The sequence below is a fragment of the Xenopus laevis genome, chromosome 3S (genome assembly GCF_017654675.1).
Source record: "Xenopus laevis strain J_2021 chromosome 3S, Xenopus_laevis_v10.1, whole genome shotgun sequence".
NCBI lineage: Eukaryota > Metazoa > Chordata > Amphibia > Anura > Pipidae > Xenopus > Xenopus laevis.
In genome coordinates, this window is record NC_054376.1 from 1,284,952 (window position 1) to 1,298,225 (window position 13,274).

At 40.0% G+C, this 13,274-nt stretch overlaps 1 protein-coding gene across 1 annotated transcript; it reads left to right on the plus strand.

Annotated features, from left to right (window-relative positions):
* The first annotated feature begins 7,467 nt into the window (after nt 1-7,467).
* sspn.S (sarcospan S homeolog) lies at nt 7,468-12,615 on the plus strand. Its single transcript, NM_001095100.1, is given in 3 exon segments — nt 7,468-7,760; nt 10,669-10,755; nt 11,852-12,615. Coding segments are annotated over 3 exon segments (678 nt in total). The 5' UTR covers nt 7,468-7,535; the 3' UTR covers nt 12,218-12,615.
* The last annotated feature ends 659 nt before the right edge of the window (nt 12,616-13,274 follow it).

The following is a 13,274-nucleotide window of genomic DNA, read 5'->3' on the forward strand; positions in this document are numbered from 1 at the left end:
TTGATACAATTAGTTGATACATTTAGTTGATACAATTAGTTGATACATTTAGTTGATACAATTAGTTGATACAATTAGATGATACATTTAGTTGATACAATTAGTTGATACATTTAGTTGATACAATTAGTTGATACATTTAGTTGATACAATTAGTTGATACAATTAGTTGATACATTTAGTTGATACAATTAGTTGATACATTTAGTTGATACAATTAGTTGATACAATTAGTTGATACATTTAGTTGATACAATTAGTTGATACATTTAGTTGATACAATTAGTTGATACATTTAGTTGATACAATTAGTTGATACATTTAGTTGATACATTTAATTGATACATTTAGTTGATAGAATTAGTTGATACAATTAGTTGATACATTTAGTTGATACATTAGTTGATACATTAGTTGATACAATTAGTTGTTACATTTAGTTGATACAATTCGTTGATACATTTAGTTGATACAATTAGTTGATACATTTAGTTGATACAATTAGTTGATACATTTAGTTGATACATTTAGTTGATACAATTAGTTGATACATTTAGTTGATACAATTAGTTGATACAATTAGTTGATACATTTAGTTGATACATTAGTTGATACAATTAGTTGATACATTTAGTTGATACAATTAGTTGATACATTTAGTTGATACAATTAGTTGATACAATTAGTTGATACATTTAGTTGATACATTTAGTTGATACATTTGGATGATACATTTGGATGATACAATTAGTTGATACATTTAGTTGATACAATTAGTTGATACAATTAGTTGATACATTTAGTTGATACATTTAGTTGATACATTTAGTTGACAATTAGTTGATACATTTAGTTGATACAATTAGTTGACAATTAGTTGATACATTTAGTTGATACAATTAGTTGATACAATTAGTTGATACATTTAGTTGATACAATTAGTTGATACATTTAGTTGATACATTTAGTTGACAATTAGTTGATACATTTAGTTGATACATTTAGTTGACAATTAGTTGATACATTTAGTTGATACAATTAGTTGATACATTTAGTTGATACAATTAGTTGATACATTTAGTTGATACATTTAATTGATACAATTAGTTGATACAGTTAGTTGATACAATTAGTTGATACAATTAGTTGATACATTTCATTGATACAATTAGTTGATACAATTAGTTGATACATTTAGTTGATACAATTAGTTGATACAGTTAGTTGATACAATTAGTTGATACAATTAGTTGATACAATTATTTGATACATTTAGTTGATACAATTAGTTGATACATTTAGTTGATACATTTAATTGATACAATTAGTTGATACATTTAGTTGATACATTAGTTGATACAATTAGTTGATACATTTCATTGATACAATTAGTTGATACAATTAGTTGATACATTTAGTTGATACAATTAGTTGATACAGTTAGTTGATACAATTAGTTGATACAATTTTTTGATACATTTAGTTGATACAATTAGTTGATACATTTAGTTGATACATTTAATTGATACAATTAGTTGATACATTTAGTTGATACATTAGTTGATACAATTAGTTGATACATTTCATTGATACAATTAGTTAATACATTTAGTTGATACAGTTAGTTGATACAATTAGTTTATACAATTAGTTGATACATTAGTTGATACAATTAGTTGATACATTTCATTGATACAATTAGTTGATACAATTAGTTGATACAATTAGTTGATACAATTAGTTGGTACAATTAGTTGATACATTTAGTTGATACATTTAGTTGATACAATTAGTTGATACATTTAGTTGATACATTTAGTCGATATATTTAGTTGATACAATTAGTTGATACATTTAGTTGATACATTTAATTGATACAATTAGTTGATACAATTAGTTGATACAATTAGTTGATACATTTAGTTGATACATTAGTTGATACAATTAGTTGATACATTTCATTGCTACAATTAGTTGATACAATTAGTTGATTCATTTAGTTGATACAATTAGTTGATACATTTAGTTGATACAATTAGTTGATACATTTAGTTGATACATTTAGTTGATACAATTAATTGATACATTTAGTTGATACATTTAGTTGATACAATTAGTTGATCCATTTCTCAGCAGTATCTCTGGAGTATCAGTAACTATTGTATCAAGTCTAACAGTTGCCTGTAATGACACTCAGGGATTCTGCTCAGCAGGGATAAAGATAAGAAATGTATCAACTAAATGTATTGATTTAGTACAATGTACAGGGTCGGCGACCCTCCCCTCCCAGAGCTGCTTTAGAAGGTGAAAAATAAAACTTTACACTTCAATATTAGAAAAACAGTCACACATAGGAAATTGAAAGTAATTGGGAAACATCTTTATTTCTCGGGAACTGTCTGAAACCAACTGAACTGAAAAAAGTGTTTGAAGGTGAACATCCCCTTTAATGAGCCCCCGTGTGGGTTTCCCTATTCATATCATCTGGGCAAATCCCAGCGGAGCCCAAGTTATTAGGGACATCATGATCCAGTTCTGGATTTTCAGTCTAATTCTATTTATGTTGAATGGGGGCAAAGGCTCTGATGTTCCTGAGTGGATCCAACTCACCATCTGCCAATCAGAGAGGAGAGTTTGAGTTTATCAGGAGAACCTGCGCCAATGCTGCCCACCAGGAATAATGGGACGGGGCAGTTTCAATGGTTTGGGCCCCTGGTTCTGGTGAAGCCTTAAAGCTACAGGGAACATGGCATTTCTGTGCTTCCTACTTTGTAGAACAGTTTGGGGGGTCCCTTTCCAGTTCCAGCACAATAATGCCCCCTAAGCACAGAGCCAGGTCCCGAGTCAATGGGTTTGCTGAGATGTAACTGGTAAAACTCACCCCAACTGAACCCCTGTGGGATGAACTGAACCCCAACTGTGAGCCTGATCCCCAACTTCAGTGCCCAACCTCACTAATGATCTAGTGGCTGAATGGAAACAACTCCCAGCAACAACTCCCAACATCTAGAGGGAATCTTCCCCGAAGCCCCAGGGCAGTTATAACAGGGGCAACTGCATATTGACCCCTCCTTGAGTTGGGAATTAGATGTTGGAGGGGGGGGGCAGGTCCCTATATAGTTTATAACAAGAAAACAGGGAGATCATTGATGAAAGGACTTTTCTCCCCCTGACCTTGTGTCTGGGTTGGACAGATTTAGAGTGTTAGCCTCTCACCCTTGTTGCCTAAATATAACCAGTAATTGAGTCATTTATTCTCTGGGGTCCAAGTGGCCCCAATCCTTGAATAATCCCTAAAATATACTGTATTCCTGTTTTACATTAAAATATGTTTCACCAATTTCTAACCCTAACTATACAGTATTTATATATAACATACTATTAATCTGCAACGGTGCCCAACCTCTGCATAAGTTGCCTCCATCTTTTAGCCCAATTACCATAAATTGCAGACTCCCTGTCCCTCCCTCTTTCAGCTTCCATCAGAGTATTCTAGTCCCACCGACTGTCTAAATGGTGGGGAGGAAAGGAGATTTCCCCATCAGCATAGGAAGGGGTTCTTTACTGTAAGGACAGTCAGGTTATGGGATTCCCTACCAAGAGAGGGGGAATGAGGGATTCATTGGTGGGGAGGAAAGGAGATCTCACCATCAGCATAGGAAGGGGTTCTTTACTGTAAGGACAGTCAGGTTATGGGATTCCCTACCAAGAGAGGGGGAATAAATGATTCATTGGTGGGGAGGAAAGGAGATCTCACCATCAGCATAGGAAGGGGTTCTTTACTGTAAGGACAGTCAGGTTATGGGATTCCCTACCAAGAGAGGGGGGAATGAGTGATTCATTGGTGGGGAGGAAAGGAGATCTCACCATCAGCATAGGAAGGGGGTTCTTTACTGTAAGGACAGTCAGGTTATGGGATTCCCTACCAAGAGAGGGGGAATAAATGATTCGTTGGTGGGGAGGAAATGAGATCTCACCATCAGCATAGGAAGGGGTTCTTTACTGTAAGGGCAGTCAGGTTATGGGATTCCCTACCAAGAGAGGGGGAATAAATGATTCATTGGTGGGGAGGAAAGGAGATCTTACCATCAGCATAGGAAGGGGTTCTTTACTGTAAGGACAGTCAGGTTATGGGATTCCCTACCAAGAGAGGGGGGAATGAGTGATTCATTGGTGGGGAGGAAAGGAGATCTCACCATCAGCATAGGAAGGGGGTTCTTTACTGTAAGGACAGTCAGGTTATGGGATTCCCTACCAAGAGAGGGGGAATAAATGATTCGTTGGTGGGGAGGAAAGGAGATCTCACCATCAGCATAGGAAGGAGTTCTTTACTGTAAGGGCAGTCAGGTTATGGGATTCCCTACCAAGAGAGGGGAATGAGTGATTCATTGGTGGAGAGGAAAGGAGATCTCACCATCAGCATAGGAAGGAGTTCTTTACTGTAAGGACAGTCAGGTTATGGGATTCCCTACCAAGAGAGGGGGAATGAGTGATTCATTGGTGGGAGGAAAGGAGATCTCACCATCAGTATAGGAAGGGGTTCTTTACTGTAAGGACAGTCAGGTTATGGGATTCCCTACCAAGAGAGGGGAATGAGTGATTCATTGGTGGAGAGGAAAGGAGATCTCACCATCAGCATAGGAAGGAGTTCTTTACTGTAAGGACAGTCAGGTTATGGGATTCCCTACCAAGAGAGGGGAATGAGTGATTCATTGGTGGAGAGGAAAGGAGATCTCACCATCAGCATAGGAAGGGGGTTCTTTACTGTAAGGACAGTCAGGTTATGGGATTCTCTACCAAGAGAGGGGAATGAGTGATTCATTGGTGGAAAGTAAAGGAGATCTCACCATCAGCATAGGAAGGGGTTCTTTACTGTAAGGACAGTCAGGTTATGGGATTCCCTACCAAGAGAGGGGGAATAAATGATTCATTGGTGGGGAGGAAAGGAGGGTTCATAGAGTGTATGTTAACTTGCCCTTTATTTAGTGCATTGTGAGCTGCCATGTTGGTTACCAGATTATCAGAGATATAGGTGATTATGGGAGTGCCTGTTGCCTTTAGCAAAGACATTAATACATATAAATGAATAATTAGTTATACATGGCCTATTGATATCAGCTATATCAGGGTTAATGCCACTCACACAGCCAGACAGCACTTTGCTATGGGCCCTTGTGTGGGACAAGGTTGTGAGGATTCATAAAGAATAATGTGCCCCAGAGAGAGGCGCTGGGAATTCTGGGAGTTTCTCATGTGCAGCTCAGAGTGTAGGGAATTGTGTCCTCCAGACACTCGTGGGAATGGGAAGCAGACGTGCCACCCGCAGCTGCTACTGAGTATCTCTCCTCCTCAACCCGACTCCTCCCACAAAACACAATGTCCCCCCCCACTGTGTCACATACAGGACAATGTGCCCTTTATTCCTCCCCCCCCCAGTGTCTCAGCTGATTAACAGAACTGACTCCTGATACATTGCCTCAAAGTCACAACCAGAGAAACAGGACAGACACAATGACAGTCAATGATATTATAGGGGTATAAATGAATATTATACGGGTGTAAATGAATATTATAGGAGTATAAATGAATATTATTGGGGTATAAATGAATATTATAGGGGTAAAAATGAATATTATAGGAGTATAAATGAATAGTATAGGAGTATAAATGAATATTATTGGGGTATAAATTAATATTATAGGAGTATAAATGAATATTATAGGGGTATAAATGAATATTATAGGAGTATAAATGAATATTATAGGGGTATAAATTAATAGTATAGGGTATAAATGAATATTATAGGGTATAAATTAATATTATAGGGGTATAAATGAATAGTATAGGGTATAAATTAATATTATAGGGGTATAAATGAATATTATAGGGTATAAATTAATATTATAGGGGTGTAAATGAATATTATCGGAGTATAAATGAATATTATTGGGGTATAAATGAATATTATAGGGGTATAAATGAATATTATAGGGTATAAATGATTATATAGTGAATAAAGTAGCCCCTCTTGTAAAATATAAGGATATTATAAGTTACCGAGGAGTTTCATGACCATATAAAAACAGGAGGCCGAAGGCCGAGTGTTTTTATACAGGTCATGAAACTCCGAGGTAACTTCTAATATCCTCATATTTTGCAACTGGGGGTACTTTATTTATTATAATACACAAGTTTCAGTGAGTCATGTGACAGAAATGACATCAGAACTCACCGTTTATAACTGATGACATCAGAACTCACCGTTTATAGGGATATAATTTACAAGATATTCATGGCTTTTGTGTATTATAGGGGTATAAATGAATATTATAGGGTATTAATGAATATTATAGGGGTATAAATGAATATTATAGGGGTATAAATGAATATATAGGGTATTAATGAATATTATAGGGGTATAAATGAATATTATAGGGGTATAAATGAATAGTATAGGGTATAAATGAATATTATAGGGGTATAAATGAATATTATAGGGTATAAATTAATATTATAGGGGTGTAAATGAATATAATACACAAAAGCCGTAAATATCTTGTAAATTATATCCTTATAAACGGTGAGTAGTGATGTCATCAGTTATAAACGGTGAGTAGTGATGTAATTTCTGTCACATGACTCACTAAAATTTGTGTATTATAATTAATAAAGTACCCCCAGTTGGAAAATATGAGGATATTAGAAGTTACCTCGGAGTTCCATGACCTGTATAAAAACACTCGGCCTTCGGCCTCGTACTTTTATATGGTCATGAAACTCCTCGGTAACTTATAATATCCATATATTTTACAAGAGGGGGTACTTTATTCACTATATTATAGGAGTATAAATGAATATTATTGGGGTATAAATGAATATTATAGGGGTACAAATGAATATTGTAGGGGTAAAAATGAATATTATAGGGTATAAATGAATATTACAGGGGTATAAATAAATACTAAAGGGGTATAAGTAAATATTATAAGGGTATAACTATAGAGGTGCACCCTGTAAGTTCTAGTTCTACCCCTTTCTCACCCTAGCAACCAGATAACAGTTTATAGACATCACTATATTAACCACATAGCCCTCTCCTTAGCAACCAAAAAGCTGTTACTCCAGTGACTGGTTATCCCTCCCCTTAGCAACCAGATTATACCAATCAGTAAGCCAAGATAGCCCTCATGCTAGTAACCAGGCAGCAGTCACCCTAGCAACCAGATGTCAGTTTATAGGGCAGGCTGCAGAGTTAGAAAGTGACAAGAAATAAAGAAATGAAGTGCAGAATGAGGAGATTTTCCCCTTTATATTGGCCCAGTGTCCCGGCTGATGCCCCCCTTCCCAGTGCCCCTCACGTTGTCACTCCACTCCCCCCTAGCGGCCCCCTCCTGCCTGGGCTATAAGTGGCCTTTAAAGGCTCCAAATGTTTTCCATATTAGTTTCCATATTAGTTCAGCGGCGCTGCTGCTCGTGGGATTCCCAAATAGCGAGCGGGACAGAGCCGCCCCCGGAGCCCACCCAGAAGCTGCGCAATGGCCGCCGGGAAGGACAAAGGGAATGAGTCGGCCCCGGAGCCAAAGAAAGAGGCCAAAGTGGGTCGGGAGGAGTCGCACAATTGCTGCGGGTGTCGCTTTCCCCTTCTCATCGCTCTCCTCCAGCTCAGCCTCGGGGTCTCCGTCACCGTCCTCAGCTTCATCATGGCTGCCAGCTGCCCCTCCTTGTTGCCCCGGGACACCCCCTACTGGGCCGGTATCTGTGTAAGAACCACTTTATCAGCATGACTGGTGCATGATGGGACAATAGATCTGGGGGTGACAGGCCTGTGGGGACTCTACATCTGTACTGGTGCATGATGGGAGTGAGACTGAGGGGCCCAACATCACCCTGGGCTCTGGCACTTTACACTGTGTCTTGTATTTGCCCTGGGGCACCCCCAGAACCCTCTAAACCCACTTGTTCCCTTACACACAGTTCTTGTGCCAGGAGATTATTAGTGCCAATAGATTATTAGTGCCAGTAAATTATTAGTGCCAGATTATTAGTGCCAATAGATTATTAGTGCCAGATTATTAGTGCCAATAGATTATTAGTGCCAGTAAATTATTAGTGCCAGATTATTAGTGCCAGGAGATCATTAGTGCCAGTGCCGGGAGATTATTAGTTCCAGGATATTAGTGCCAGGAGATTATTAGTTCCAGAATATTGGTATCAGGAGATTATTAGTGCCAGTAAATTACTAGTGCCACTAGATTATTAGTGTCAGTAGGTTATTAGTGCCAATATATTATTAGTGCCAGGAGATCATTAGTGCCAGAATATTGGTGCCAGGAGATTATGAGTGCCAGTGCCATGATATATAAATGGGAGCAGCATGTGGTTTAACCCCTCTCACACTGGCTGCATTTCTAGGAATTGTGACTCTTGTGCTTCTCCAAAGGGGGAACAGACCCTGCGCTGGTTCCTAATTATGGGGAAGTGGAACATTAATCAGACCATAAACAATAGAAACCTGGTGTCGCCCCTTTATCTGAGCCCTGAAACCTGACACATCTAAGTGGTTCATTGACAGATTCATGTTGTGCGGCTAATGAGAAACCAGTGCAGTCTGCAGCAGACATCTCATATACTCACTGGCACAGATACTTATATTTTGACTTTATTTAATTATGGGTCTCTATATTTATCCTGGCCCCAGAGATCAGGCTGAGACATGGGCCAATGGGATGTCTTTATATAAATCTCCCAGATTCCATTTCAGACTCGTCATCATCAAATTTCCAAACCAACCCCCATGAGAGGAAATCCCCCCCCCCAGTCTGTGGCTTTTTACTTATTTCTGTCCTTTCCAGGAAAGTTACCATTAGAGTGAGTTCTGTTGGCCTATAGCAAAGCCTCATCACTGGCCCAACTCACATGCCCACGAGAAGAACTCCATGAACTGTTACACATGGGCCTGCAAGTCTGACACACACTCTAGAACATTACTCCACACAATTATTACACTCTCACACACATGCTGCATATCAGGGCACATAGGAGACAGCAATGTACATGGAGACAGTAGGGCAAGATGGAGACAGTAGGACAACATTGAGACAGTAGGACAAGATGGAGACAGTAGCGCAAGATGGAGACAGTAGGGCAAGATGGAGACAGTAGGACAAGATGGAGACAGTAGGACAAGATGGAGACAGTAGGACAAGATGGAGACAGTAGGACAACATTGAGACAGTAGGACAAGATGGAGACAGTAGCGCAAGATGGAGACAGTAGGGCAAGATGGAGACAGTAGGACAAGATGGAGACAGTAGGGCAAGATGGAGACAGTAGGACAACATGGAGACAGTAGGACAAGATGGAGACAGTAGGGCAAGATGGAGACAGTAGGACAAGATGGAGACAGTAGGACAAGATGGAGACAGTAGGGCAAGATGGAGACAGTAGGGTGAAATGGAGACAGTAGGACAAGATGGAGACAGTAGGACAAGAAAGAGACAGTAGGGCAAGATGGAGACAGTAGGACAAGATGGAGACAGTAGAACAAGATGGAGACAGTAGGGCAAGATGGAGACAGTAGGACAAGATGGAGACAGTAGAGCAAGATGGAGACAGTAGGACAAGATGGAGACAGTAGGGCAAGATGGAGACAGTAGGACAAGATGGAGACTGTAAGGCAAGATGGAGACAGTAGGACAAGTTGGAGACAGCAGGACAAGATGGAGACAGTAAGACAAGATGGAGACAGTAGGGCAAGACGTAGGCAGTAGGACAAGATGGACACAGTAGGGCAAGATGGAGACAGCAGGGCAAGATGGAGACAGTAGGATAAGATGGAGACAGTAAGACAAGATGGAGACAGTAGGACAAGATGGACACAGTAGGGCAAGATGGAGACAGCAGGGCAAGATAGAGACCGTAGGGCAAGATGGAGACACTAGGACAAGATGGAGACAGTAGGGCAAGACAGAGACAGTAGGGCAAGATGGAGACAGTAGGACAAGATGGACACAGTAGGGCAAGATGGAGACAGCAGGGCAAGATGGAGACAGTAGGACAAGATGGAGACAGTAGGACAAGATGGAGACAGTAGGACAAGATGGAGACAGTAGGGCAAGATGGAGACAGTAGGGCAAGACGGTGACAGTAGGGCAAGATGGAGACAGTAGGACAAGATGGAGACACTAGGGCAAGATGGAGACAGTAGGGCAAGACGTAGGCAGTAGGACAAGATGGACACAGTAGGGCAAGATGGAGACAGCAGGGCAAGATGGAGACAGTAGGATAAGATGGAGACAGTAAGACAAGATGGAGACAGTAGGACAAGATGGACACAGTAGGGCAAGATGGAGACAGCAGGGCAAGATAAGAGACCGTAGGGCAAGATGGAGACACTAGGGCAAGATGGAGACAGTAGGGCAAGACGGAGACAGTAGGACAAGATGGAGACAGTAGGACAAGATGGACACAGTAGGGCAAGATGGAGACAGCAGGGCAAGATGGAGGACAGTAGGACAAGATGGAGACAGAAGGACAAGATGGAGGACAGTAGGACAAGATGGAGACAGAAGGACAAGATGGAGACAGTAGGGCAAGATGGAGAAAGCAGAAATGTAGCTCCCTGGGATTGTGGGTAGAACGTGACTAAAGTGCATGTGATTGTTGCAGGTGAGTGCGGTGGCGGTGTTGGGTCTGATCCTGTTGTGTTTGCCCTATCAGCCTGATGAGAAGACTATGTGCCAGTTTGTGCTGAAGGTAAGTTGTTTTCTCTTGTACAGATGTGGGCACTGCCAGTCTCCATCTCCCACTGACGCCTCTCATGCGTCCAACCAGATCTGCACACACACACTTAGATTCAGTTGGGGGTTTAGTTGGTTGAGATTAGAGTATTTACATGAGGTTGGATGAGAGAACCTACTGTAACTCCTGTCATGGGACCCTTTCTTAGGGTCAATGATTTATTAAAGACTAAGGGTGCAAAGATTTTATTTTGGGAGGTTTTTATTCACAGTTTTCATTACTGAAGCCTTTTGCAGCAATGCCATAATGCAAGGACTTTCCCTTGTGCTGTTAATGTCACTTTGATGCGCCACCTAGTGGTAGGAAGCAGAATGTCTGGAGCTGCAGCCAATAGTGAGTGAATATAGAGTGGCTTATAGTTGTAGTTCTACACACAGACAGGTCACATGGATAATCTCTTCCTTTAAAGGACAAGGAAAGTTAAACTAAAGAAGTAGCTAGAAATGTTGTACATCATGTTTTGTGCTTCTGTACCAGCCCAAGGCAACCACAGCCCTTTAGCAGTAAAGATCTGTGTCTCCAAAGATGCCCCAGTAGCTCCCCATCTTCTTTTCTGCTGATTCACTGATTCACATGCTCTGTGCTGCTGTCACTTACTGAGCTTAGGGAGCCACTCACAATATACAGTACACATAGAATAGAAATGTCACAATATAAGGCTGATTAGTAATTAATACACATAATTACTACATGGCAGCACAGAAACCAGTGCAATTAGCATTCAGAATGAATAATCAGCAAACCTGTAGCATCAGCTTATATTACAGCCAGGGAAGCTCATTTTCTGCTGGATAATTAGTGACGAGCCCTAAGCTTAGCTTCTCAACAGCCAATCAGAGCCCACTGAGCATGTGAGTGTCACAGACACTTTCCAAGATGGTGACCCCCTGTGACAAGTTTGAAGTCCTGGATCATTGCTGCTATTGACAAGCTCAAACTTTAGCCTCGTGCAATAAGTTCACTATAGAAAATAGGCCATTTTTAGCCACATTCATTTTTAGGGTTTAGTTCTCCTTTAACCCCATAACTGCTGATCTGTTCCCCTTTCCAGTTGCTCTACTTCCTGCTCAGCGCCCTGGGCCTCATCATCTGTGTGACGGCGGTGGCATTTGCCGCGTATCACCACTCCTACATCACTAAATTCACTTGCCACATGGCTACGGACTGGTGTCAGTGCACAATGGACTCGTCAGACCCTCTGAGTCGCACCTTTCAGTACCAGAACGTGAGTGACTGCGACTCCATCACGGGCACCATGAAGCTCTTTGTTCTGCTGCAAATGGCTCTGAACCTGCTGCTGGCGCTGGTCTGTCTGGCCTCCTGCTTTGTCATGTGGAAGGACCGCTACCAAGTCTTCTATGTGGGCCAGTGGTTTCCTGGCCCCGCCCCCAACGTTGCCCGGCAACAAAAAGTATAAGCTTTAACCCTTCACTGCTGCAATACCAAAAGGAACCTGGGGAAATACCCTTTAAGGCCCAGAGTCTCATAATAATAATAATAATTATTATAATGCTTTCTGAGGAGAGGGGTGGCTTCAGCCCACAAGCAGGAAATGTGTTATATTAACCACTAGTGTATTGTATTGGCACACGCCCAGCATCGCCCTATTAATCGCTGAAATGCTGGGGCTTTAAGGGGAGCGTTTATGGGTGTTAGAGAATAAGCCCCACACCTTCTTTTAACTGTTTCCTGCCTCTTTTTCTGAAACAGGAATATCCCAGAAGCCTCTGCTTTCACTGCTCATTGATTCTCCCTTTCTCTGTCTTCTCTGCCTTTGTGTGATTTCTTTCTCTTCTTATAAAAGATCTTTTGCTACATTGTGTGTGTGGGCTCAATCCGTCCCCCATTCCCTGTCTCACCCCTTTATAACACCCCCAACTACAACAGCTTGAATTTTATGTACAAAACATTGATTTGTGCAACTAAAACTGATAAAGGGAATGGAAGGGATCATTTATGGGGAAAGGCAAGTTGGGATTGTTACACTGGAGAAGAGACAGTTAAGGGGATATGATCACTATATATAAATATATAAGAGGGATATGATCACTATATATAAATATATAAGGGGGATATGATCACTATATATAAATATATAAGGGGATATGATCACTATATATAAATATATAAGGGGGATATGATCACTATATATAAATATATAAGGAGATATGATCACTATATATAAATATATAAGGGGATATGATCACTATATATAAATATATAAGGGGATATGATCACTATATATAAATATATAAGGGGATATGATCACTATATATAAATATATAAGGGGATATGATCACTATATATAAATATATAAGGGGATATGATCACTATATATAAATATATAAGGGGATATGATCACTATATATAAATATATAAGGGGATATGATCACTATATATAAATATATAAAGGGGATATGATCACTATATATAAATATATAAGGGGGTATGATCACTATATATAAATATATAAG